This window comes from Eptatretus burgeri, chromosome 17 (genome assembly GCF_056783735.1).
Source record: "Eptatretus burgeri isolate ZD-2024b chromosome 17, Ebu_testis_v1, whole genome shotgun sequence".
Classification (NCBI taxonomy): Eukaryota; Metazoa; Chordata; class Myxini; order Myxiniformes; family Myxinidae; genus Eptatretus; species Eptatretus burgeri.
This window is the reverse complement of record NC_140977.1, coordinates 30364961-30390768: the sequence shown is the minus strand read 5'-3', so window position 1 is coordinate 30390768 and position 25808 is coordinate 30364961. Positions and strand designations below refer to the sequence as shown.

At 42.9% G+C, this 25808-nt stretch overlaps 1 protein-coding gene across 4 annotated transcripts in view; it reads left to right on the top strand.

The window, feature by feature from the left end:
- LOC147009669 (sodium/hydrogen exchanger 6-like) overlaps positions 1 to 25808 on the top strand; it is a 112178-nt gene that overhangs the window by 33817 nt on the left and 52553 nt on the right. For all 4 annotated transcript variants that reach the window (XM_085860962.1, XM_085860961.1, XM_085860960.1 and 1 more), the window contains exons 3-5: positions 2324 to 2401; positions 10990 to 11066; positions 18781 to 18896. In XM_085860962.1, coding sequence (XP_085717088.1) covers positions 2324 to 2401; positions 10990 to 11066; positions 18781 to 18896 — 271 coding nt within the window. The remainder of the gene's footprint in view (positions 1 to 2323; positions 2402 to 10989; positions 11067 to 18780; positions 18897 to 25808) is intronic.

The window sequence follows — 25808 nt, the reverse complement described above, 5'->3', positions numbered from 1 at the left end:
AATGGGTGTGTCAGTAAGTGTTAAGGCTGGAACGGTAGCGCCTGTGATGTACCTTGCAGGAGCTGCGGCACCAGAGGAGGGGGCAGTGTTGCGTCTGAGGGGAGGGGTATGCATTCCAAGGGTAATTAGGATGTTTAATTAGGTATGCCATGCTGTTTGAGTTGTACCAGGATCTCGATGTAATAAGTAGCAATTCAGTGGTGATAAGTTGTCCAGTAAATGTCCATTTCTTTAAGGGGGAAATGATAATTGTCACGTAATTAGATAGGGAGATGGGTTAGGGTAAGTGTGTATGCGTATCCCCTTTTAGTATTTCCTGTAGGCTTGCCGTGACGTAACAGGACAGTGCTGCGGATGGCTCCGCCCCTTGATCACGATTGGCGGAAGGCGACGGCAGAGGGCCAATAAAAGGGCTCGATTGGAAGTGACGATGACTCGAGTATAAAAAGGTTCTGTTCGGGAAAAGAGGAGGAAGAGTCATAAAAAGAAAGCGTCTGGTCGAGGCTGTTTGTCTCTGAGCGCGCTCTCTTGTTGCGCTGGTTCATTCCTGGATTCATCGTGTCTTGTGGCCTTGCTGTGCCTCGTGCCTCACCTCGGTTGGCTCTGGAGTTCTGCTAGAGTACGGGACCGAATGGCGGGCGGACCTGCGTCCCTCTCCTGCTCGCATCTTGGCGCTAGAACTGGCTCCCTGGTGGCTGTGAGCGGACTTGGGCCTACACCAGGAGGTCGACACCACCAGGAATAGCACCACGGTGGCTGGTTGGAGCTCACAGGCCGGAAACCGCGGCTCTGCGTGGAAGGGCTGACGGAACCTCGGCACCACCGTGTCTCCTGCCCCTGACGAGCGCAACGCCAGCTCGTCCGGCCCCAATCCAGTGACTGTTATGTCGACACCACGGGCAAGCCTGACCACGAGCTACGTTGTGTGTGTGTGTGTGTGTGTACCTGGCGCCTTCGAGGGTTTGAGATTTGTATATCCATTGGAATTGTTTGTGTTTCCCCCACGCCCGAACCCACACCACCTCCCGTCGCATTGCCCCGGATCTCTCCTCTTGCCGAGTCTTGTTATCGTTCTGGTTAGAGAAATAAACATTATTAACTCGGTGAAAGGCGACTCGTGCCACCTTCCTCGTCCCGTTTGCTGGAGAGCGATTAAAACCGCCATCTTTGGGTTATAAAAAATAAACCTCCTCCATCGTTTTGGCTCGTTCTACGTTGGCGGGACTGTTCAAGTCCCGTGGTCATCACAGTATAATTGTATTTGTTCATCTTTTATATGTGCTTCATGTTTATTATTTTTTGCCGCGTCTTGGACAGTTGTAAGTGCAGTATCTCATCTGTATAACTTTTTGACGTACCATAAGTGAGAGAAAAATGTTTATTTCTTGTATCAAATCTTAGAAACTCCGTCTGGAACAAATTTAACCGGTGAAGTTCACCCAGGAATCTGTCAACAGAGGCAACTTGGTGTGTTAATAATTTATTTTATCATAAAATGCTCTCCAGCTTGTCCGAGCCAAACAACAGCAGCTCCTACTTTCGGCCTCTCTGCAGAGTGTAATTCTCCAGCACGTGCCAATAAAATAACATGTCTTTCATATGTCTTCTGGGGAGGAGGGAATGGCTTCCTCTGGTGAGGGGAGAATGTTTATATTCTTTGTTCATATTTAAAAAGACAGAGAGAGAGCTCCAAAGAGTTTCGACAACATTTCTTTGATGATGTATGACTTTTCACTCAGGCTGATAAATTGCCAAGTTGTCCAAAAAAATCTCCACTTCCCAGTCAACAAGTTTGGAGAAACAATTTGTGGATTTTGTACTTCTTTACAGCCATTCCTTGTTTATGACGTATAAAAATGTTATTTACTCTCCTCTTTGCAACATGGTTGTGGAACAAAAGGTCATGCGAGCAGTAACTGATGTGCTGCTGAGGTCATAACATTATATTCTTCCTTCAGAAGTTGGCAGGTTGTCCTTTCTATGCTGCATTTGCATTTATTTTCAACTTTGCATGATATTTTACAAATGTGTACACCTTTGGCTTATTACCCTGGCTATTAAAACAAAGCTTGCAATATGTTGAGTAAAATGGAATGTCATTTTGATTATCTTGTGATTGATCATATGATTGCAAGCTTTACTTTTCTTCTTCGCATGGCTGGCAGTGTTTCATTGTTTTGAAGGCCAGCAATTGCCTGTTTGCTGATTGTGGGCTAAAGAACGATCTATGTATGACATAATCAAGATTTTTCACAAAATTCAATACAAGGCGATTTTTGAATTCTTCATATCAATGACCCCATTTTATTGTGTCGCTATGCAGATCACGTTTGACCCAGAAGTGTTTTTCAATGTATTGCTGCCTCCCATCATATTCAATGCAGGTTATAGCCTGAAGCGGGTGAGTACACTGTATGTTCAGTGGATTACAGAATGCAGATTCCTGGGCTCAAAAACAAACGTAAACCTCATTGTAATTTCTCTTCATGTCTTCCTTTCTGCTCTATAACTCATTACCATGAAAAACTGTATGTGTGTGATGTGATCTTTCTGTGTCCCCTCCGTGTTCTCATTCATCAGGAGGTGGTTGGTTCACAGCCACCGTTCGGCTCGGTTTGCTCGATGGGATTCCCTGCTAAACTTGCGCCCCAAGGCCTACCTTTCATTGCGCCCCAAGGCCTACCCAAGGCCTACCATCATTTCATCCTACCAGGATGCTAATAGAGACATTTATGACAGATTCCACAGGGTAAAGCATCAATAAACGGATCAAACGGGTTGATAATTTTCAGAAAGCCAAATAAGGGAAGGTTGATGCTATCGATTACTTAAGTGATGCACGTCTAATATCACATTTAATTACGTTACACTTATGCTGAGACTCATGAAGGAAATAACTGCATTATACAAAGCATCTTTAACTCATAAGGAGTCATTTTCATAACAATATTCTTATAGCCACGCGTTTCGTTCCAGCCGCCTGGTTCGAATCTAGCGGGTCACGTCAGAGCGATCACTATGGTGGACCGTTCTGAAAACCCTCTATTGGATCTCGCGTCAAAATGCTGCGTTACCGTACAGATTTGGAGCTCCAAATCGGCCCAGCATTACATCATTAGGCATCATTTGTCTTTATCTAATTAGGTCGAGAAAACCTCGACCTAATTCAGACACGTGATGCGATTGTCTATGTGGTGTGGAACCGCAACCAATTAGTCCCTTAACTGCCCTCTATAACCACCAAATGAAGCAACCACCACAGCCAGCATTCACCCAGAGACCAACTATATTTAATGACCGTTTTTACAGCCATTTTTCCCTGCTGTGCAGGGGTTTGGCTTTTTCTTGAGGCAATGTTTTATGGCCGGATGCCCTTCCTGACGCCAACCCTGGTCGCCTCTTACGACACACAGGGATATGGTACACCTGTTCTAACCGGGGCATACACCGGGACCAGTACACTGGCACTCATTTCGCCGACCTCGGAAGGATGACAGGCTGAGTCAACCCCCTGGTGTTAATTCAGCAGCCAACGGGGCTTGAACTCAGGACACTGGGATCCCAAGCCGCCACCCTAACCACTAAGCCAACACCAGGCTTAGACCAACTATATTTAATGTAGAAGAAACACTGGCATGGGGAAGGAAACAAACAAAGTAATCACGTACGTAATAAATATTAAGACTAATCTCCTTACCCAACTAACTTATACAAACTGACTGAATAGGAATCCTTAAATAGCCTCTACCTTATGGACTCAGACAAACCATGTCAGATAGACAATGTGGGTACAGACAGGACTGAAGAGAATTGCAGGCAAACCTGATGCAGAGTCTGGTAGAACGGGTCACACCAGTCCCGGCAGCTCCAAAGCGAGACTTCCTTGCCGTGGATGAGAGGGAAGAGAGGTGTGTCTTCGGCGAGCGGGGCATGCCTTGGCAGGGTGGTGCGTAGCTTTGCCTCCGGAACTCATGACCAAATGCAGCCTTCGGCTCGGCTTTTCCAGGTTTCTCGACCTACGTTCTTTCTCACCCCCTACCTTTATCGACTTGAGTGCTCACGTTCCCGATGACGCTACACAACCATCCCCTCTCATGAGATTCTCATGTATGTGCGACTTGTGTATGTCTGCAGTTGTAGAGGAACCTGGGTAGGGTTTGAAACAGCAAAGGGCTTATCTTGTGTATCTTTTCTTGATATAATTTATAATATTAAATGAACCCGATGCTCTTTGGCTGGAAGAGCATGGGGGTTAATTTATTAAAATCCTAGCCACCTGGGGTAATGATTAGGTGAGAGATGTGATTGGGTCTCGTTATTTATCTAATATATCAAGCTGAGTTCGTGTCTGTGGGACATAAGCACTGCCCATTCTCTCCATGTAGCTCGGATTGTTTTTAAGGCCTCATGTACATTTAAAGACCGAACAACATACTGTATCTTCTACATTACATGAAGATGCCGTTTTGAGGAAGAAAGTAACATTTTGTTTACAACTCAAACGAGGTAATATATGTTTTGTTCGCAGCGATCGCTCTCTAATGTACACCGCCCAATGAAGGTACGTTAATTCTCACATGATGCAGAGGAAAGAAAATCGTGACATTTCCTTAACAAAAAATAAAACTTTGTGGGACGTCAAACGCAGTTATTTCTGTCTGCGAGACAATGACGTGTCGCTTATAACTCAATGTTTGCTTTCCAGAATTTGCAATGACTGTTGCAAGCAAAAACATCCTGTGTTAGCTTCCGTGCGGAGTACGAAAAAAGACGTCCCTATACATGACGTCATCAATAGTTGGAATACTCTTATAAAATTTGAGCCTTTTTTGTTATAACATCCTAAAACTCATGGAAAAATGACATAATATAGGATAGAAAATTTATTTGTTGATTACAATGAGAGGGAGAATAAGAGTAGGAAATATGCAAATATGGCAGTTTCGTGCGAGGTGTCTGTCACCTCATCTAATGTATGTATGTATATATATATATATATATATATATATATATATATATATATATATATATATATATATATATATATATATATATATATATATATATATATATATATATATATAGCTGAGTTTGTGTTTGTGGGTGGATGTGTGGGTCTGAACAAGGTATGTTTTCATTAGAACGAAAATACTCATTAATATTTGAAGTGTTTCATTTTTAAAATGTCCCTTTGTCGGTGTTTTGTATGTACTGTATGCTGTTGAGATGTCCAGGGGTGTGTTGTTACCAAGCAGCTCGCTAGCGCTTGCCAAGCCAGCCGTTCCTTATCAATGGTTTCTAATGGAGTGCTTGCTTGAGTGTTGAAGCCACTTGGCAAGCACTGTACAAGAAACTTGGTAACTGAACACACCCCAGATTCATTACATGGTGATGATGATAAACATCGAGAGAATCATTATTTCAACTATATCGATGAATTCGTCCCTCGAGGGGTGGGTGAAATTCAGAGTACTTGTAGTGGAGTGGAGAAAGTATTTTATTTTATATTATTTTTTTTGTAGTGGAGAAAATTTTTTTTCATATTTTTTGTAGTGGAGAAAGCGAAGGAAAATAAAAGAACTGAAAATGGGACATTTCCACATAAAAAATCGTTTTCATGTCAATTGATACTCCAAAATACAAAGGGCGGAGGAGCTCCGAGTGGGCCAACGGTCATCATTATCTCATGCCCAACTGTGTGTGCTGACATCCTCCTACAGTTGGGTTACTTTTTTAAGGAGGTTGGTGGCAGGATTTGCACTCTGGCCACTGTAAAACCATTCATTCCACAAAACGTACCACAAAGAAATCTGAAAACCCTCTCCGTGGGAGTACCTCCTGTGCAGCTGCTTTCTGCAGGGCAGCTCACCGGATGAGGGGATTTGGGCAAAGCCTTCGGGACCCCACTCTTTGTTGATCGGAGGGAAATCACAGAATAACCTTCCCGGGTCAGATTGCGGGAGTGTGTGTCGGGGTGGTGCTGAGGTGTCGTCGACCAGATGGCAATCTCCTTGGGTCAACCTGAGGCGGTCCCTTCGGGTGGGTGTCTCGAATGTCCTATCCCTAAAAGAGGATGATCACCTGTCTCTGTTTTCATCTGAGCTCAAGCGTTTGGACATCGGTATTGCAGCTCTCTCTGAGGTTCGGAGACCGGATTGTGGCGAGATCATGGTGGGTGGATACACCTACTATTGGTCTGGTCGCGCTGATGGTTACCATGCCCAAGGAGTTTCTGTAGCTGTCTCCAATAAGCTGACTTCAATGATAATTGAGGTAACACCAGTCAACGAGCGTATTTTGAGACTAAAGATTCGTCACTCCTTGGGTGTCGTTTCCCTGGTCTCTGTATACGCTCCGATTGAGGCGAGTGATCTCACCGTGAAGGATGCATTCTATGCCATGCTCGAATCTGTGGTTGATCAGTGCCCCAGATGTTATTCTCTTCTCGTCTTGAGGGATTTCAATGCATCAACTGGAATTGATAGGGATGGTTTTGAGACATGTGTTGGTCTCCATGGGTCTTGAACTGTGAACCAGAATAGCACCAAGTTTTTTTTGACTTTGCAATAAGTCATGGACTTAGGGTGGCTAGTTCATGGTTTCAGCACCCACAGGCTCATCGCTGGAGTTGGTATTCCAACGCTGGTGGTGTTGCAAAGGAGATTGACCATGTGCTCGTTAATGGTCACTGGAGGATGATCCAGAACTGAAGGGTATAACTGAGTGCTCAGTTCCTCAATACCAACTGCAGGCTTGTTGGAGCTTAAATCTGGGAGAATGGTACCATCCCAGCCGAGGTGGGATGTTGGCAAGCTCAAGGATGAGAGGGTAGTTGAGGAGTTTGCAAAAAGGCTGAGTGGAGATTTGGGGGTTTTGGTGCTTTGGGAAATCCTGAAGAGTTGTGGAGTGTCTTCAAGACCACCGTCCTTGATGTTGCTGGTGGATGTCTTGGAATTCACCGTTTGGTGAAGAAGAATTTTGTCTCAAGGACACTGAATACCATTGACCAGAGTCGCATGGCCAGGCCGAGTGGCAGAGCTGAGCTGCACAGGGAGCTGAGGCGTAAAACTGTACGTGCGCTCAGGGTGGACAAGGAGGCCTATGTGTGAGGAATCTATGAGGGGGTAGAGCATCACCTGTGGTCAAGTGTTTCTCGTCGTGCTTACAGGGGAATTCGCACATTGTGTTCCTCCAAGCCCGTCCCTCGGTGTACTGCAGTTGGAGCAGAGGGTGGTGAGCTTTTGACAGAGGAGTCCGAAGTGAAGGACCGCTGCACCCGTTACTTTGAGCGGTTGTACCAGGCTGATCCACCAGCTGTCGAGTTGGATATCAGGGGTGTCACAATCCCTATTACTGACCTCCCAATCAACTGTGATCAACCACAGGCTGCGGTGAACCAGTTGAAACGGGGTAAAGCTCCAGGGATCTGTGGCATCCATGCTGAACTTCTCAAGGCTGGTGGAAATGCTGTATTCGTGTCGTTTCATGCAGTTTTGTGCTCTGCCTGGAACACGGGCATCATCCAAACTGACTGGAAGAGGGGCCTTGTTGTCCCTCTCTGGAAAGGGAAAGGTGATCGCCAAGACTGCAACAACTACCGAGGGGTAACGTTGTTCTCAGTGCCGGGCAAGGTCTTTACTGGGATAATTCTTAAGAGCGTTCGCCACCATCTGCTTCAGCACCAGCATCCAGAGCAGTCAGGCTTTACACCAAAGAGGTCAACTATTGACTGTATCCTTGATCTTCGGGTCCTTACCGAACGCAGACGAGAGTTTCGGCAGGGGCTGCCTGCAGCCTATTGTTGATCTCTGTAAAGTGTTTGATTTCGTGAATTGGGATGCCCTCTGTAGGATTCTTGGTCTTCATGGAGTGTCACCAAAAATGATCAATCTGATGTCTGAACTATACTCTGGTGCTGAGAGTGCTGTGAGATGTGGTGATACCATCTCTGACTTATTTCCCATTGTTACTGAGGTTTGTCAGGGGTGTGTACTGGCCCCAACACTTTTCAGCACTTGCCTGGACTGGATTTTGGTGAGGATGTCAGAGAGATCAAGCTGTGGTGCATCGTTTGGGAATGTCAAGATCTCTGACCTTGATTTCGCAGATGATGCAGTCCTCTTTGTGGAGACTCTAGATATCCTTTTGGGGACCCTCGCGGTGCTGAATGATGAGTCGGAGCCACTGGGATTACAGGTTTACTGGGTCAAAACTAATATCCAGGCTTTCAATGACATCTTGGATGCTGCTATCTTGTCTTGTACCTGTTTGTGGTGAGGATGTTGAGGCAACGTAGAGATTCACTTACCTTGGCAATAATATTCATGTTTCTGCTGGCTATGAGCCAGAGGTCAATAGACGTCTGGGTCGGGCCTGTGGAGTCATGGATTCACTGGATCATGGGGTGTGGTGCTGCCGGTACCTGTGCGGGAGGACGAAAGTCCGAGTCTTCAGGTCCTTGGTGTTTCCAGTCTTGCTCTATGGATGTGAAACTTGGACTCAGACCATGGATCTGAGATGGAGACTAAAATCCTTTGGTATGAGGTCTCTTCGGAGAATCCTTGGCTATCACTGCTCGGACTTTGTGTCCAACGAGCAGTTGCTGAGAGACTCAAATGAGATTTGTCACCTGCGGCTTCATGGACATGTGGCTCGTTTTCCTGATGCTCATCCTGCTCACCAGATCCTCTCAGCGAGGGAGTCTCGTGAGTGGAGGAGGCCAATGGGCCGACCACGTACCTCGTGGTTGAAGCAGATTAATCGGCATCTCAAGGAGATGGGGATGGGCCAGGTATCTGCTTGGGGGATGGCCAGACGGAGGCCCCTGGAGTACCGGCGGAAAGTGGACACAGCGTCTTGCTGTTCTGGCGCATTCTCTGATACCTGACCTGATGCTGCACCAAATAGAGACCATTTTATCAATGGAGACCAATGGTGCCATGAGATGACAACATTGGTGCCTTTACTATGAACAAGTAATTAAATATAACAGCATGTAGTGAAATCAAATTGGATTCTTATCTCTCATTTGCTTGCCACGCATGAATATAATGCAAATTAAATGAATTGAACCTCCATACAAATGAGCAAAATTACGTTTTGTTTAAACTTGAAAGTTTGCGAACTTTTTATCAGTTTGATGTTTGAATAAACATAAAACAAGTTTTATGCTTGAATAGCCGTCCACACAAGATATTGCACGTAATTTTGCTTGTCGGAACGTGACTTCCATTCAAGATCGTTGGTGGTCGGAGGCGAAAGATGTAAATCTGCTTTGAGGTCTCAATGTATTTGCTTCTTTCATGCTGGGTCCAAGAAACATAAAGAAAGATGTTCTTCTTAAAAAAACAACACGATGTCCTTTGATCAGCGTTTTCACACGATTTCCATTTTTTGGGCACCAATTCCATCGTAACCCACAAACGATTCTTCACGGACAAAGAATCGGTATTTCTCATTAACGAGTCAGATCTATGTTGAATTTTTTTTATTTTTTTTTTACTATTTAATTCGCATGGAGGGAAATGGAATGCTTAAAATTCGGGCACAATGGCCCCTGAAAGATCATTACATTTCCCAATTGACCATCAATCTAATTGCGAAAGCTGAATGCCCTTTTGCTTCGGGATTGCTTTTAAAGCCTGGAAAGCCGAAATACTTGTGTGATAAGGGGGAAAATTGAGAAAACAGGTGAAAGAAAAATGAAGGGGGGTTGGAAGAAAGGGAAATGCACGAGGCATGTGGAGGAGAGCCTACTGTCATTTTGAATGTCCAATTTTGTACGTATGTCCAACCTACTGTCATTTTGTAGATGGCCAATCGGAGCAATGGCATAACGGTATTTTGTGTCAGAGCAACTTCTGACATTCGTGTTCTATGCCTGTTCGAGATTTTCCTGTTACGTTAACTGCAGGTTCTTTTATGTGTCCCTTTGCCGTTGACGTCGTGTCGAACCGTATAATGTTGTCATCGCCTGTTCCAGTGAGATCCTCTGCGATGGAACCTGTTTGTGTAGCTGGTCGAGGGCATTAAAGAAATATAATAAGAAAGCAATTAATAAAGTGAACTCCGCAGAGGACGTTCCGATGATTTTGAGATGAGTGTTCATCGTGCTGGCGTTGTGGTGAAGCAATTCCCCTAAGTCCCTTGAGATTTCTTCATTGAGCACACTGCATTCTGACCATAATCTTTGGGCTGAAGTAATCATTGGGGAAGTCCCCAAGTCTCTACGCTTATCGCTGTATGTCGAGTAATGTTCCCCTTATAACCTTCTGCTGTTCTTCTCCTCTGTTTTTTTTTTTTTTTTGTCTTTGTGTCGGTTTCTTTGTAATACAAGTGGTCTGCACTCTGAGTTTCGCATCAGGATATCAAATATTGGGGTCATTCAGAGGGGCAGTCATCCGTTCGAGGTTATTGTGAATGGGATTGAAAAAAGTCTGAGGATTTTGATGTGTTCAAATAACAATGACCTCTTTGTGGTGTGTGTGTGTGTGTGTGTTTCTCTTCCTCTGTCATGACATCCATTGATCTTTTTTTTTTTTCTTTTGTTTTCCCCTTTATGATGAGATTTTGCATTTTGTTTGTTCTGTTTTTAATGGAAGGGGTTAAACTTATGCAACACTGTACAAATGTAATAGGTACAGTCGATGTGATAGGATTTCTAATATGGCTGAAGTCTCTCTGTATTTGTCCACAAATGACCGGTTATTAACGTAAGCTTTCATCAATCCTCAAGATCATCTCAGTCTTTTAGTTTGTACTCTCTCCAAACTTATTGTCCAGTTTGATCACTGGTCTATGTCCGTGAAATATGCTGTCGGAATGCAAAATCTCGAACAGGACATCTGATCATATTTCTGTCTTTTGCTAAATGTATTTTATTGAAATATTATTTTTTGCTACATTTCATCGAAACCTTCATATAACTCTCAAATGAGCAAATGCTTCCTTCCTTTTTTTTCACCCCACCACCCCTCTTACTTTTTTCAGCGACATTTCTTTCGGAATCTTGGCTCCATTCTTACCTTCGCTTTCCTGGGAACAACTATTTCCTGCATCATTACAGGGTATGTTTGTTAAGTGATGTTGTGTGTGTGTGTGGTTTTTTTTTTTCTTTCATTATTCCTTTTTCCATGTGACGCTCCTTCACATGCGTAACTCTCCTTCATGAGCATGACCTCCAGTTCGCACGTCACTCTCGTTCGCGCATGACTCTTGTTTGCACGTGACGCTGATTCATATGTGATGCTTCTTCATGCTCACAAGTCGCTCCTCCATGCTCATGATGCACTCCTTCATGCTCACGAGATGCTCCTTCGCGCTCACGAGTCTCCTTTGTGCTCGCGAGTCTTCTTTGCACTTGCGACTCTCCTCCGCACTCAAGAGTCTCCTTTCCACTCAAGTCTCCTCGCTCACGACTCATTCACGCTTACGACTCGTTCACCAGTGATCCTGTATTTCACCGACTCTCCTGATTATTTGATTTGTATGAGGATAATTCAGAAAAAATGTTCAAGTAAAACAACTTTATTACTGTTTTGCTGGACTTGATATAGGATAAGTTCCTCAAACATGTATACAAATGTCAAAATGCTGGATTGTTAAGGATCATCCACACATGATGTTGGGTTATAGTGGGATGCACTGTTGGTTTTTGTATTGAAGGGTACATCAGGTATGTAATTATGTTGCACATGAGACATGCAGATGTTGAAGAATATTATGAATGAGCAAATACCACCTGTCGCTTCGCTGATGGGAGTAGTGGAGGGGGGAAGAGGGAGAGAGGGGTGAGGGAAAGAGAGCAGGGAGAGCAGAGGGGTGGGGGAGAGAGAGAGAGAGAGCAGGGAGAGCAGAGAGGTGGGGGAGAGAGAGAGGTAGGAGAGCAGAGGGGTGGGGGAGAGAGAGAGAGAGAGAGCAGGGAGAGCAGAGGGGTGGGGGAGAGAGAGAGAGAGAGCAGGGAGGGCGGAGGGAAGGGGAGCGAGGAGGGGTGAGGGAAGGGAATACAGTGTGAGGTGAGAGGAAGGGAAGTCAGACGTACAGTGCAGCGTGAAACACCGCCCGGACGCGTCCAGAGACAAACACCGACCGCCCGGACACGTCCAGAGACAAACACCGACCGCCCAGACTTTTCCAGATACAAACACCGCCGACCACTGGACGCGGCCAAACTCCCAAATCATTTAAGGAGGGAATTGCCACTTTGTGACAACCTTAATGATCTATAACTGTCATGAGAGCCCCAAAAGGCCCTATCATTGATGAAGTTCCAAAAGAAGATCAGATAATTTCCTTTTTTGTCATGTTTATTCCCTTTTGTTTTGTCAGGTTATCTATTTGTTTGTCTCTGAGCAGAATATCTCAAAAAGTTGTGGACAGATTCAGACAAAATTTAGTGGACAGGTTGGGTGTGTGACAAGGACAAATTGGTTAGATTTTGGTGAAGATCCGGATCTGGATACGAGAATTTTAAAAGTGATTCTTCACCATTGACAGATAGGGTCAAAAATGATATGTAACACAATTTCTTAAAAATGTTGTGGATGAATTGGGATGAAACTTGGTGGACAGATTGAGTTTGCGACAAGGAAGAATTGATTCGATTTCGGTGAAGTTCCGGATTCGGATCCGTATTCGAGAATTTTTATCCTTGCCGAAGGATCGAGTATTGCATTTGGGTCCATTTGTTTGTCTGTCTGTTTGTTTGTTACTTGCAAAATCGAAGATTTTTCAAGTGTATTGGTCAGTCGATTTTGTTATTCTGTCTGTGGTGGTAGTCTGTCTGTCAATCGCCTACAGGTCACAATTTTAAACTGATCTTCACGAAACTTCACCACGTGGTAGAGTTTGGCATAAGTAAGAAGCCTATTGTTTTTTGAGGTCAAAAGTTCAACCAATTTGTCGAATTTCTAAAATCCTCAATTTTCATCCCATTGATTTGAAATTTGAAGAGGATTTGCAGATCATGTCACTGAAGTCAACGCCTTATTGTTTTTGAGGTCAACTCGGGCCGGATTTCTAAACTTGTCAGTTTTCATCTGATTAACTTGAAATTTGAAGAGGAGTTCCATATTTGATCATTGAATTCAATCACCAATTATTGTTGAGGTCAAATTTGTTTTGTGGATTTTGCAAGTATCATGCTCTGTATGACGTCTTCTTCTTGATTGTTTGTCAATTGCCTACAGGTCACAATTTTAAACTGATCTTCACAAAACTTCACCAAGTTGTAGAGGTAGTCTCAACTGAGAAGTCAATTGATTATGAGGTAAAAGGTCAAAGGTCATCTTGAGGTCAAATTTCTAAAATGGTCATTTTTCATCCGATTGCCTTGAAAATTAAACAGCAATTGCACGGTGCATTACTGAATTGGGAAACCAACTATTTTTGAGGTCAAACAGTCAAAGGTCAAGTTGAGGTCAAAACTCAATTTCAATCTGAAAAATAATCATTTTTCATCTCAGTGACCTGAGCTTTGATCAAGATTGTCAATTTTAATCTTAATGAAATGGGCAATTTGATGTATCAATGGCAACCTTTGGAGAGTGGATGGATTTTGCATCGTGCTCTGCACGACGTCTTTTTCTTGCTTGTTTATTTGTTTGTCCGCACAGAATTTTAACGTTTTTTTCCAACGGCTTGTCAGATTGAGATAAAATTGTTACTGTAGGAGTGACTACTCACGTGGAATGTTTTTTTCTGATAATTATGAAATCATAGGTCACGTGGTGTGGCAGCCATGTTGGAAAAATGGAAAAACTTTGAAACTCTAACTCTGAAACTGCATCAAGGAAAAAAATTGAAACTTGGCATGTGGCAAGTCCTCATAGGGAATAAGTGTGCTTTTTATATCATAGCTGCCTTCGTTATGACATCATAATTGCATATGTAGAATGCCACATCTGATCAGTATGAACATTTTTTTGAGGGTCATCCAAGGATAAAATGGTCAACAGAAAAAAATTTGACGACATCCTCGCTCACGTGATTCAGCAGCCATATATATATTTATATATATATATATATATATATATATATATATATATGTATATATATATATATATTTTTTTAAATCTTCAAAAGTCTTCTGTGAAGTGGCTGAACAGATCGAGGCAAAACTTTACATGTTTGACTACCTATCCATGAGGAACAAAAGGTTCACACATATGTTGTCATGGTTTGATCACATGGTTTGGCAGCCATATTGGATTTACTCAAAAACTTAAATCTTCTTCTCTAGAACGGTTGGACAGATCGAGGGGAAACTTCACACAAATGTTCCCCAAGCCTTGGGGATACCAGGGTATTCACAAACAATTGATATGTAACATGGTCTAGCAGCCATATTGGATTGAGCGAAAAATCTTTTAAAAACTCTCTCGAGAACCACTTAATCCATCAATGTGAAACTTCACAATTATGATCTAGTAGTGATGGGGAATACATGTTTTAAATTTCAACCTGGTCGGACATATGGTCTGGCAGCCAGAATTATTTAATATTTTTGATCTGGGGTCTTTTTCATTTTTTTTTTTGAATATGCTCACTTGGCTGTTCTTGGATGGGTTTGAGGGTCGAAGAAGTAGCAGCTGAAATGTTAATCCTATCCAGGTTCCTCCTGATGACTTCATCTTTGCTTTTTTGCTTGTTAGGGTTCCTTCTGATTACTCCAATGCAGGAGTGTACCTATTTGGTCTTCCGTTTGATTTGAATTGAATATATTTTTATCCCATTCTAAATTCAAATAAATAATAATAAACGTCATGGGTCAGGGTTAGGTGTCCGATAAAAGTGGGGTTGCATCAAAGCCGGACGTCTTGATACCTGGTCATCACTGTCAGCAGTTATAAAGTGGCAGTTCTAATTATGTCTCTTATTAATTACATAACACACCAATACACAAACGCCACACAAAATACACCACGCAAAACATGTCTTTATGAGGGTCTGCAATCTCTGATTGCTCTTTTTCTTGTTAAATTTTGTAAGTGATTCTTCACCATTAAGAGATATGGCCAAAAATGATATATGGTGTGATATTTCAAAAAGTTGTGGGTGAGTTATGACAAAACTTTGTGGATGAGTTGGGTAGTTGACAAGAACAAGCCGATTATATTTTGGTTCAGGTCTGGATCTAGATCCAGCCTATCGGTGGGATACAAAATGTAAACTGTTCAACCTGTCGACTCTACGGAGTGGCGTTCTCGTTGATTATGTTTTCTAATTTTGGTTGGCTTGTTCGGTGTTCCCATCTGAGCACATTGATTATAATGCTAGTATGCAAAATTCAAATCCCATATACTTTGTTGATCATAGTACTGTTATCATATGTGACATACATGTTGACAGGATAGCTCAGAGGTACTGAACTCATCTTTGAGCTGTTTAGTCTGAGTTTCATTCCCAGTGCGTCTATAAATTGACATTCTGGTGCTTCACATGCATGGCGTTGCATAAATAATTGCTTGCTTACTGACCCATCCGCCATTGCATGTGAAGGGCTGACAGGATTGCCTAGAGGTGCGTACACTCACCTCCAAGCTGTCGAGCCTGGGTTTGAATCTCGACACAGTTATGAACTATCATCCTGGTGTTTCACTGTCCCTTCGATGGATGTTAAACTGGTGTCCCATCTGCCAGCATTTGTTGGTGCACGATAAGAACCCATGGTGTCCTTTGCGAAGAGTAGGCGAGCTATCACCGGCACCCTCAACAATTCAAAATCCTGCCCGAACCAGCAGAGGGCATTGCACCAGCGGCACAGCCACGTCCTTAGAGAATGATGCGACCCAACAGCCCTGTGCTGCATACAAAAAAAGAAGATTGGTTGTGAAAGATCCCAGAGCGCCTTTTGAAAAGAGAAGGCCATTGCAAGCCGGAAACATGATCAAATTACTGCTCTAACCTGGCTCAGAGAGAAGAATGACCCTGTCGGCTCCATTTGCCCATAACTTTCTCAACCCTGACTTCTTGGACTTTCAGCTCCCCCATCTTGGGCTCGTTGGAGAAAAGTCCAACCGCTCGGGTATATGGAGGTTTAACAAAGCTCAATGCCAACATTGGTCTGATGTGTTTCATGACCATGAAGATAGCAGCTATCTTCATGGTCATGGAACAGATCAGATCAGATTGCAATTTATATTCACAAGCTCTTCCGTGAGCCTCTATTCTTGAGAATTCTCGAGAATAGAGGTTCAACAATATATGTTTTGTTTACTCCTTTGTTGTACTGGTAGGTCTTCTCGATTATTAGCCAGGTATTTGCTTTCATGCAGAGTGGTCAGTAGTCCTTTCCTTTTTAAATGTCTTCCGGTTTTGTTCTTTTCACGCTTGTGTCCTGAACTTGTCACAGGCAACGGAGAGCAAAGAGGATTCTTTTGTATGCAGGCATAGAGGGAGCTGTGTGCATGTTGGGAATGTGGGTCTCCCTCCCCTCACCCCGTTCAACCCCTCTCTCTTCTCACTCTCCTCCCCCTTCTCCTTTTCCATCCTTGGACACCCAAAAGATGTGGAAATTGCATCCTGGAGGAGTCTGTTTGTGAGTTATCCCCCATTCAGGTTTATATTTTTTTTCATTAATTATGAAGACAACTTGTTCAATCCACTTTTGGATGTACCAGACAGAATGTTGTTGCAGATTTTGTGTAAATAAAGAAATTGATTTAGAATTTTCCACATCAGAGCCTCAAGTAAGAGCCAGTAGTTCTTCAATCGAAAATTCTTCCTTTTCTTTATGATGGTTGAGGGTGGGCTATACATAGTTTTGTCATTTCGAAAGGTCCCCCGATTCCCTTCTCCCCAAACGTCTCATCACTGGTTCTCTGATTTGCCTTTCACTCCCCATAAAGTCATCCTGTTCTCGTACAGTCGTCTTTGTGCTTCACATCTGCTCTTCTTTGTTCTTAATTTACAGGCTTTGGTACGCAGGAATGCTGACAATGATTCGACCCAGGCATGGACCGATACCCTGTCTCCCACGTCCGAGTTTCCTTTTGTATCACTCCGAATCTTTAGAAGGACATTCCAGTTGTGACTGCTTTCTCGCCGAATCCGTTGCTCTCCACAACGTGTGATTGTCTAAGCGTCTACTCTTAGGTTACCTGAGCCTCTTATTGTCTCAGTGTTATTATTAATATTTTACACCACAGATTGGGTAGGTCGGGTTATTTGCTTCACTGTTGTGGATTTCATTACCATCGCTCGGCACTTCATTGTGAGGTCTTGTCTGTGCTGTCTGTGGGTGTCCGTTAAGTTTGCAAACATTGATTGTGTGCTCTTTTGAGTAAGGGTAAACGCTTGCGCCAACATCTCGGCTGAATTGTTAATTTTTTCAGAATGGGTTTAGTGCATGGTTAGTGAAAAAGAAAAACATCCCGATCTACAAACTGCCCCATTTGCCCCCATGATGGTTGGTTTATAATGAGAGGTTATTTCATTTGTGAGACGGTTTTGAGCAGCAGCACTGCGTAGGCTGTAGAGCATCAAAATGCTTTTGGTGGATGCCTGCTTGCCTTGACATTATCACGTTGAAGCATTTGATTCAGGGCAAAGCCAAGATGGGATTGATGGTGAAATGGAAAGAAAAATGTCACACAAAGAGCAAGTCGGCGGTTGGAGAGAATATGAGCGTGATGCTCTGGTTTGGAGTAGAGAGAGGACAGTGGGGGTGAATTTCGAGCAACCCAGTTGAGAGTACTTGAAGTTTCTTCTTCTTCTCCTCCTTCTCCTTCTCTTCATTCTTCTCATTCTCCTTCTCCTCCTCCTCCTCCTCCTTCTCATTCTTCTTCTCCTTCTCCTCCTTCTCCTCCTCCTCCTCCTCCATTATTTTATTGAAAGTAATTTTCTGAGTTGTGGGTTCGAAGTTGAGCATCGCTGCTGCATTTGGGGAGATGAATGGCGTGGTACTTTGTCGGGGTCATTATAATTCACAGACCGGTGTGTGTGTGTGTGTGTGTGTGTGTGTGTGTGTGTGTGTGTGTGTGTGTGTGTGTGTGTGTGTGTGTGTGTGTGTGTGTGTGTGTGTGTGTGTGTGTGTGTGGTGTGTCATGCTACTCCTACATTTCTGGGCCAATTACATCCAAACTCACTACATTGGATCAACATGACCCCAATTAGTGTATAAGGGTGTTTCTATCTTTGCCGGTGGTCTTGGTGGCGGGGGGGGGGGGGGATGGGGGTGGAGACGCAAATTCTCTATGTAAATGTGTGTCGTGTGGCGCCACCTCTAGAGGGGAGAGGGTATTTCTACAAGTCTCCACCCTTTACAGTGCAGTATTCCTGTCCCCACGTTTCCCAGTTCCGTGAGGTGTTTTGAATCATGCAGCGAGAGGTATTTTTGAGAGCTATTTTATATTACACATTTGAATAAGGATAAGAATATAAATGCCCTGGCTGCTCCCATAGGGCACAGGTGCTTCTAGTTTGAAATAAAACAAAATGGATCATTTAACAATGCAGAGCCCCACTCGGGTATTTGCCTCGGTGACTCCTTTCACACAAGAGGGGTGCTACATTAATGTTTATCTGCATGTGGACACACACACACGCACACACTACAGTGGCTGTTCCCTTTTGGGTGTGGCTAATTATGCAAATGAACCCACCAGTTATGACATTGAAGGTCCTTCAGCAACTTTCAAGACCTGTCGTGAACCATTTCTCGTCCCAAACCTTTAAAAATCGCACATCTTTCTGTTTTCTGAGCTTTTTTTCATGTGACATTAAAAGGAGTTATTTGCACTCGTACATCATCACCCCCTAATGGAATTTCTGTGCACACAGCCTCATTGTTTACGGCTTCACGAGGATTCTTGTGGCAGTGGGACAGCAGAGGAAGAGCAGCTTCTTCTTCACCGACTGTCTCTTCTTTGGTTCTGTGGTGTCTGCAACTGATCCAGGTCAGTATCAACAACAGTCGAGGTAATGGATCCCTGTGAGTCAATGCTGCTTGGCTTTCTTGCAGACATGGCCCAGCCATCTGCTGGTTTCTGAGTTCGGGCATCTCAGCTTTGAGACAATTTCCCCCGTTTGTGGATTCGTTTGTGTAGCTACATCCATTAACCAGGAACTACTCAGCATGTTAGCTCAGAAATCCAAGGTGCGGTGGTACGGCATGGGATTAACGTACTCCAGTACCGTTAAAACGTGACACCATATGTTTCAGATCGAAAACCAACTATTGGCTTGAATGCACCTGATTCCATTAGATCTCGTCGATCTCTGTTAGCACTCGGACGGGAGATCACCATGGAATGTTGTTCGCTGGCTGTTGCAGGATGTTGCAAGCTGTCAGATAGCTCAGTTGATACCCTGCTCACCTCTTAGTTGTCTCTACCTGGTTTTGTTCACCTGTGAAATTGAATCAGAGTTTCTTTAAAAAAAAAAAAAAGCGTTTAATTTGCGAGTACATCACTCTACGCAAGTGGATGTAAATCCGGCAGCCCCGTCTGAAAGTTCCAATCAAAAAGTAGGTCCTCATGTTCGCATACCTTGACTAATTCCCTGCTGATGTAATAAATGGGCTAAGTACTTATTAGTTTGTTATAAAAGGGTCATGTATGTTCATTTTGATAAAGTTAATGGTGAGTCTGACACTTGTAGGTAGTAAAATCGAAGATAATAAATTGATTGAGTTTAACGAAGGTGTGTATGTCGAGTATAAACATGGCCTCCCGTGACTATAAGGTTTCCTCGTCTCCTTGTGAAGCCGTACGACACATTTATAACCAGGTCCTTACTTTTTGAAGCTCGGTGTACATAACATACACGCGGTCGGTCTGTTTGCTCACTCTAACATTGTGTTTGAGTGTGAAAGCTCATAAGAAGGCGGCTTCACCGTTGCCTCAGGTTCAGCAAGCGAAGAAGAGCAAAGCGGGATTTTTTTCTGACAAAAAACTTTTATTTTGCAAAGTTTGTGCCTCGAAAGAGTCGTGCGTCTTCAGCCCCGTGCCTGCGTGTGGGTGGAATGTACAGCAGGGGGTATGAGTAATGTTTGAGGAGGAATCGTTTAATCAGGCCAACGTTTTGTCACACGATGAGCCATTCTGTCAGGGACAACACCAAGTACAAGCGTTAATTGCTTCTGTTCCTTCTTTTTGTGATTTTTCACCTTTTTCTTGATGGTGGTTTTTTTTATTTAAAAAGGAAGTTTTTAATATTTTTTTTTCCATTCTGTGTCAGCATTATTGCTGGAATTACACTCCATTTTGTTCCTTTTTTTTCTCAAATCGAATATGACTGTGCTCAGAGGCACTTGTGTCGGCACAACACTTGTTTGATAAGTCTTTGGATAAAGTGACCAATGTCAAGCTAAGGCGACTTGTTTCCCCCACCCTCTCCCCGCACCACATCCGCCCCATTACACGCCACCTCTCGCACACCCTCTTTCATGACCACCTTTTCCTTTTCCACTTCCCATTTGCACCCTCAGCTTTTCAGCTCTTCTTTCTTCCTTTTCCTCCTTATTTTCTCTTATTCCTTTTCCTCTTTTTCCTTATTCTTCATCACAGGGCCCTTGCTGCCATCTGCTGCACACATTTGTTCATTGAGATTGTGGCCATAGTGGTGGAAATAAGCCAGTACAGTGGTTGGTTAAGAAATAATTTTCTTTTCTTTTGTTTAATGAAATGTCTCGGGTTATCGACATCGGAGGACGTTTAACTTGACCTGAAGTAGGTCTGCACCGCTGTATTCTGTTTCAATTAAAGTTGCAAAAACACCTGTTTATGCTGAAAGAAAGTGATAACAAGATGGATGTTCCTTGCCTCAGAGAAAACTGGTGTCATCCAGTGACATACTGGAACAGGAAGTCATAATACCGCAGACCAGGAGCAAAGGTATACGGGAAAATTCACTGTCCTACTTGTTGTGAAGTAATATAACTTGGGATCTTTAATATCCACTAATGGATGCTATCACAATGCAATTGTATTCCTGTCAAAGAAAATAGTTTCCTTTATGTAAAGCCACTGCAAAGCCCCACGAGTTGTCCCTCACCCCTCCGTCAAGGTTGGAGACGGGGAACATTAAAACGAGCTCCGTCCGACTGACCGATCAGTTGTCCATGTACTTTTGAGTACGCGATATTTCAAAAACCATTGAATATTTGGCTTTCATATTGCAGATATCTATTCCTCATAACATCATCTCAACCGGATTAGATAACGGCTGTGATTGGCTAAATTATGTTGCCATGGCATCCATCTCAATAACTTGGCTTTTGTGCACGATATTTCAAAAACCCTTCATGATTTTGTTTTCATATTACACAGATCTATTCCTCGTACCACCCAAAAGGCAGGGGACCTCGAGTATCAGTGCCTTGTTTTATTTGAGGTAGCTAGACCCGGCTCCCTGAGCAATCAAAGAACAGTCCACGATGAAAAGGTAAGCTTTTTCCAAATGAGATATTCTGCCAGTCTCGCATGGGCATGTGAGGCCACCTGTGTATTATGTCCACATTCGTCTCCACTTCTATCCAGTCCATTGACTTTTTTGTCACAATGAGACTGCATGAAGCACCCCCAGCATTCTCGATCTCTGATGGTTTATCTAACGCCAGGTAAGTTGTTTCTTTTTGCCTCAGGTCCTCTCAAATCGGATTGGTCCATCGTTTCGTGCTGTCCTCTACTTAAGCTCTTTCCCTCCTCCGCAATATGTTTCCATATTTGGGATCCTTGCATTCTTCATTCACGACGAGTGACCAAACAAACGAAGCAGTTGATCGAGAATTTTTCTTTCACTTGTTCATTTTTTTACTTATTGTCCAAGTTGCTCATGCCTGGTGTTGGCCTGGTGTTGAATTGATACCAGGTGGGGCTAACTCGGTCTGTCATCCTTCTGCGGTCGGCAAAATGAGTGCCAGCTTGCTGGTATGCTGTGTCGGAGTGGCGACCTGTCCAGGATTGTGCCCAATAGCCAAGGAGACTGCTTCCGCAGCACCAACGCTCTGCACAGAGTATGGTCCCAATCTCCTTCTCCTCCTCTATTATATGTTCGTTTTGCACCTTCTCTATTCTTGATATGCATAGTTTTCTTAGTCAACTCGTCTTCCATCATCACTCATTTTGTTAATCTTTTTTCTTCATGACCATCATCTTGCATACCCTTATTTTTGTATTTGTCAGAAGATCTTTGGTCCTTTACACCTTCTGAAGGCATCCCAATGCAGCAGTGGCCAATCCACCTTTTGTGTTCTGTCCATTTGTCCGTCTGTCTGTCTGTCTGTCCATTCGTCTGTCTATCTATCTGCTATGTCGAATTCTCTGGCCAAGCCGCTGGGCCAATGCTGCTGAAATTTGCCAGCAACGTTCCGCGACTGACTGGTAATGGGGATTGTAAAGCTTGTTCCAGTCACGTGACTTTAAGTAGGTCAAAATGGCAGACTTAGTAAATTCCTTCGAAAATCCTTTTCTGCAGACCCACCAGTGAGAATGCTACTAAATTTGGGTTACAACATTCGGCCAGGGTAGGGATGTTAAATTGCAGAGGTTATGCTGATCAAATGACCAGAAGTGTGTCAAAATGGCTGACTTGGTCAATTTTTGGGAAAGTCATGTAAATTTCTTCAAAAATCTTCTTTTCCAGACCCACCAGTCAAAATGCTACCAAATTTGGGTTACCACATTAGACCAGGGCCCAGATAAGCTACAGGTTCAGTGGTCCTATTTTTAACCTCTGCCACCGAAGATGAACGGAGGTTATGTTGTCAACCTTGTCTGTTTGTTTGTCTGTGGGCAGGATATATCAAAAAGTTACTTTTGGATTTGGCCAAAATTTGGTGCACAGGTTGTGTGTGTGACAACAACTAATTGATTAGACTTTGGTGAAGATCTGGATCCAGATACTAAATTTATAAGTGATTCTTCACCATTGAGAGAAAGGGTCAAAAACTATATATAGCACAATATCTCACAAAGTTATGGATGGATTTGGGCAAAACTTGGTGGACAGTTTGGGGGTGTGACAAATATGAATCGATTAAATTTTGATGAATATCTGATAATTTCTGAAGTTATTCTTCACCATTGAGAGGTAGCGCCAAAAACGAGATATCGCACGATATTACAAAACATTGTGGGCGGATGATGACAAAACGTGGTGGATGAGTTGGGTTGGTGACAAGAACAAGTCGATTAGATTTTAGTTCAGGTCCGGATGTAGATCTGGCCTACCAGTGGGAATACAAAACATAAACTGTTCAGCCTGGCAGAGGTATGCGCTCTTCCGAGTGCCATTCTCGTTTATACCTATTACAGTATTGGCTTCACCTTCTGCTTATGTCTAAATCTCGTCGGTTTTACATTTTGTCATAGCTTTTGTCTTGTCCGTTGACTATGTCAAACCTTTTTGCTTTCATCGTTCACTTAATATGTCATTCTTTAACAGATCTTCTTTGGTACATGCTATTAAGTTGATGTTGTGATGAAAAAGTCTTGGGGGTTCGGCTGTTGTTACAGCCTTCTATTTTGTAAGATTCCTCATCTCCTTGAAAAGCTGTGTACTTAATCGCATGTGTAATTACTTTGGTGTGTGTGTTTGTGTTTGTTTGATTACCCCATGCACACAAAACAAAAAGTGAGGTTAAGCAATTTGGTTCACGTCCATCTATCTGTCCCTCTGTCTGTTTATGATGTTTAGTTTATGTTTAGTTTATGATGGAGGAACAACATTTTTGAATGAAATGTTTTATTTTCAACACAAATCGGAACATGAATAGGAGAACAACTTGCCGTTGAACAGTACTTTGTGTATGAATTCGACCCAGTTGTGCATGTGCAGAGAGGAGTGAGATAATATTTTTTTTTACTCTGCCTGCCTGGCAATGAAACCAAATTGAAAATTATTCCAAAAAAGGAAAACTTACTGTTTTTAAGGAAGTCATAAAGGACGCAAACGACAGCCATGAATAACTAATGTAACGTGTTAGGGTCATGTAATTGTCCCTGCTATGGTGGGAAACGGTGGTAAATTCCAAATTAATTTATTTATTCCACTTTTACAATCTTCATTTTATCTTCATTGAATTATATATATGTGACACAGATTGCCTTCTTGTCACTTCCATGAACTCTCAGTTTCGCAGTACTTGAACATGTCGAATAAGGTGGTATATTAGGTGATTTATAAGACTGCTTCAATAGTGATAAACTTCCTGAATGTTTTTATTTTAAGGATCTGTAAAATCATTATTTTAATAAAATTGAAGTATATACCTGAACACTGCGTGGGGTATTGTATTCTACGAACTCTCCAGTGCCCATAGAAAGTCTACACCCTTTTCAAAATTTTCACCTTTTGTTGCCTTGTAGCCTTGAATTAAATAAATTACATTAAATCAGACTTTTTTATTTATATTTTTGTAAACTTTGTCGAGGCTCGTATGAGAGTGATCACACAATGCACAGCAAGGAGGACATGAGACAAGACAAGAGGGGAGAACAAAACTGGGGAACAGAGAAATTAGGAGATCTGTGGAAAGGAGAGGGATGGGGCAGGGAACACGGAGTATACAAGATGGACATTACAGGGACTTTCAGGAAGGAAAGCAGGGAATTTGAAGGAGGTGGGGTTTGGAGTGGATTAAAGGGGATAGAAAATATTGTGGTTTTGGATGGGGGAAGATAAGAGGTGGTGGTGGTGAACAGCTGTTTCCAATATGTGGAGGGGAGAATGGAATTTAACAGAGTGAGGGAGTTTATTCCAAAGGCAGGAAAAAAAGAGGAATGAAAGAGTGAAGGTGAGCAGTGATTCTTGATTTTGGTGCTGTTATAAGGGGGGTAAGCCTGGTGTTGGCTCAGTGGTTAGGGTGGCGGCTTGGGATCCAAGGGTCCTGACTTCAAGCCTCATTGCTCGCTGAATTAATTCACCAGGGGTTGAGTCAGCCTGCCATCCTTCCGAGGTCGGCAAAATGAGTACCTGCTTGCTGGGTTGATCGAGTCATTGGAGTATCCTGTGTCAGAGTGGCGACCCGTCCAGGATTGTGCCCAATAGCCAAGGAAACTGCTTCAGCAGCACTGACGCTCTGTACAGAGTATGGTTCCAATGGATGGATGGATAAGGGGGTGGACTAATTTGCAAAATCTGAGCGAATATCCAATCTATATATTAATACTGAAGGACCAATTTTGTGCTCCTCCTAGCGGTCGCATCACGTTTTTCTCGGTACTGTGACCTGGACTGAAAGAAACTTCGTACCTGTAAGAGTGCATCGCACATAGTCGTGTGCACGATATTTCTATTAGTCTGGTGGCTTATCGGCATATTTTGAGTCGATCGTTACAAAGCGGATACAAGCACCAAACTTGGTATGGATGTTTGATATATCAAACCATTCAAAATTAGGCAAGGAGCCCAGATGAAATACTCACAGGTATTGCATAATACATCACAATTTACCGTCTATCAAAATCTACCCCAAGTTTAACAGTCCAACCATTTCTTGTGAAAAGCTGCGAAGTTTTTCTTCATTCAATATGTCAGAATATGTAGCTGATCTACATATATATCTGGGGCTTGGTACAAGAAGGGCCAATGTGCATTTTTTCCATTTTTGGGTTTATTCCCTAAAAGTACTTAGTTTTAGTTTTATTTTCTGGTGCTAGAATGACGAAGGTGTATTGCACAGCAGTCAGATATTCATGAGGCCAATGTCTGTTTTATTCTGCCATAAATTATATATATATATATATATATATATATATATATATATATATATATATATATATATATATATATATATATATATATATACATACATACATATACATATATATATAATGGCTGTGGAAATTCGCATTACACCATAAAGG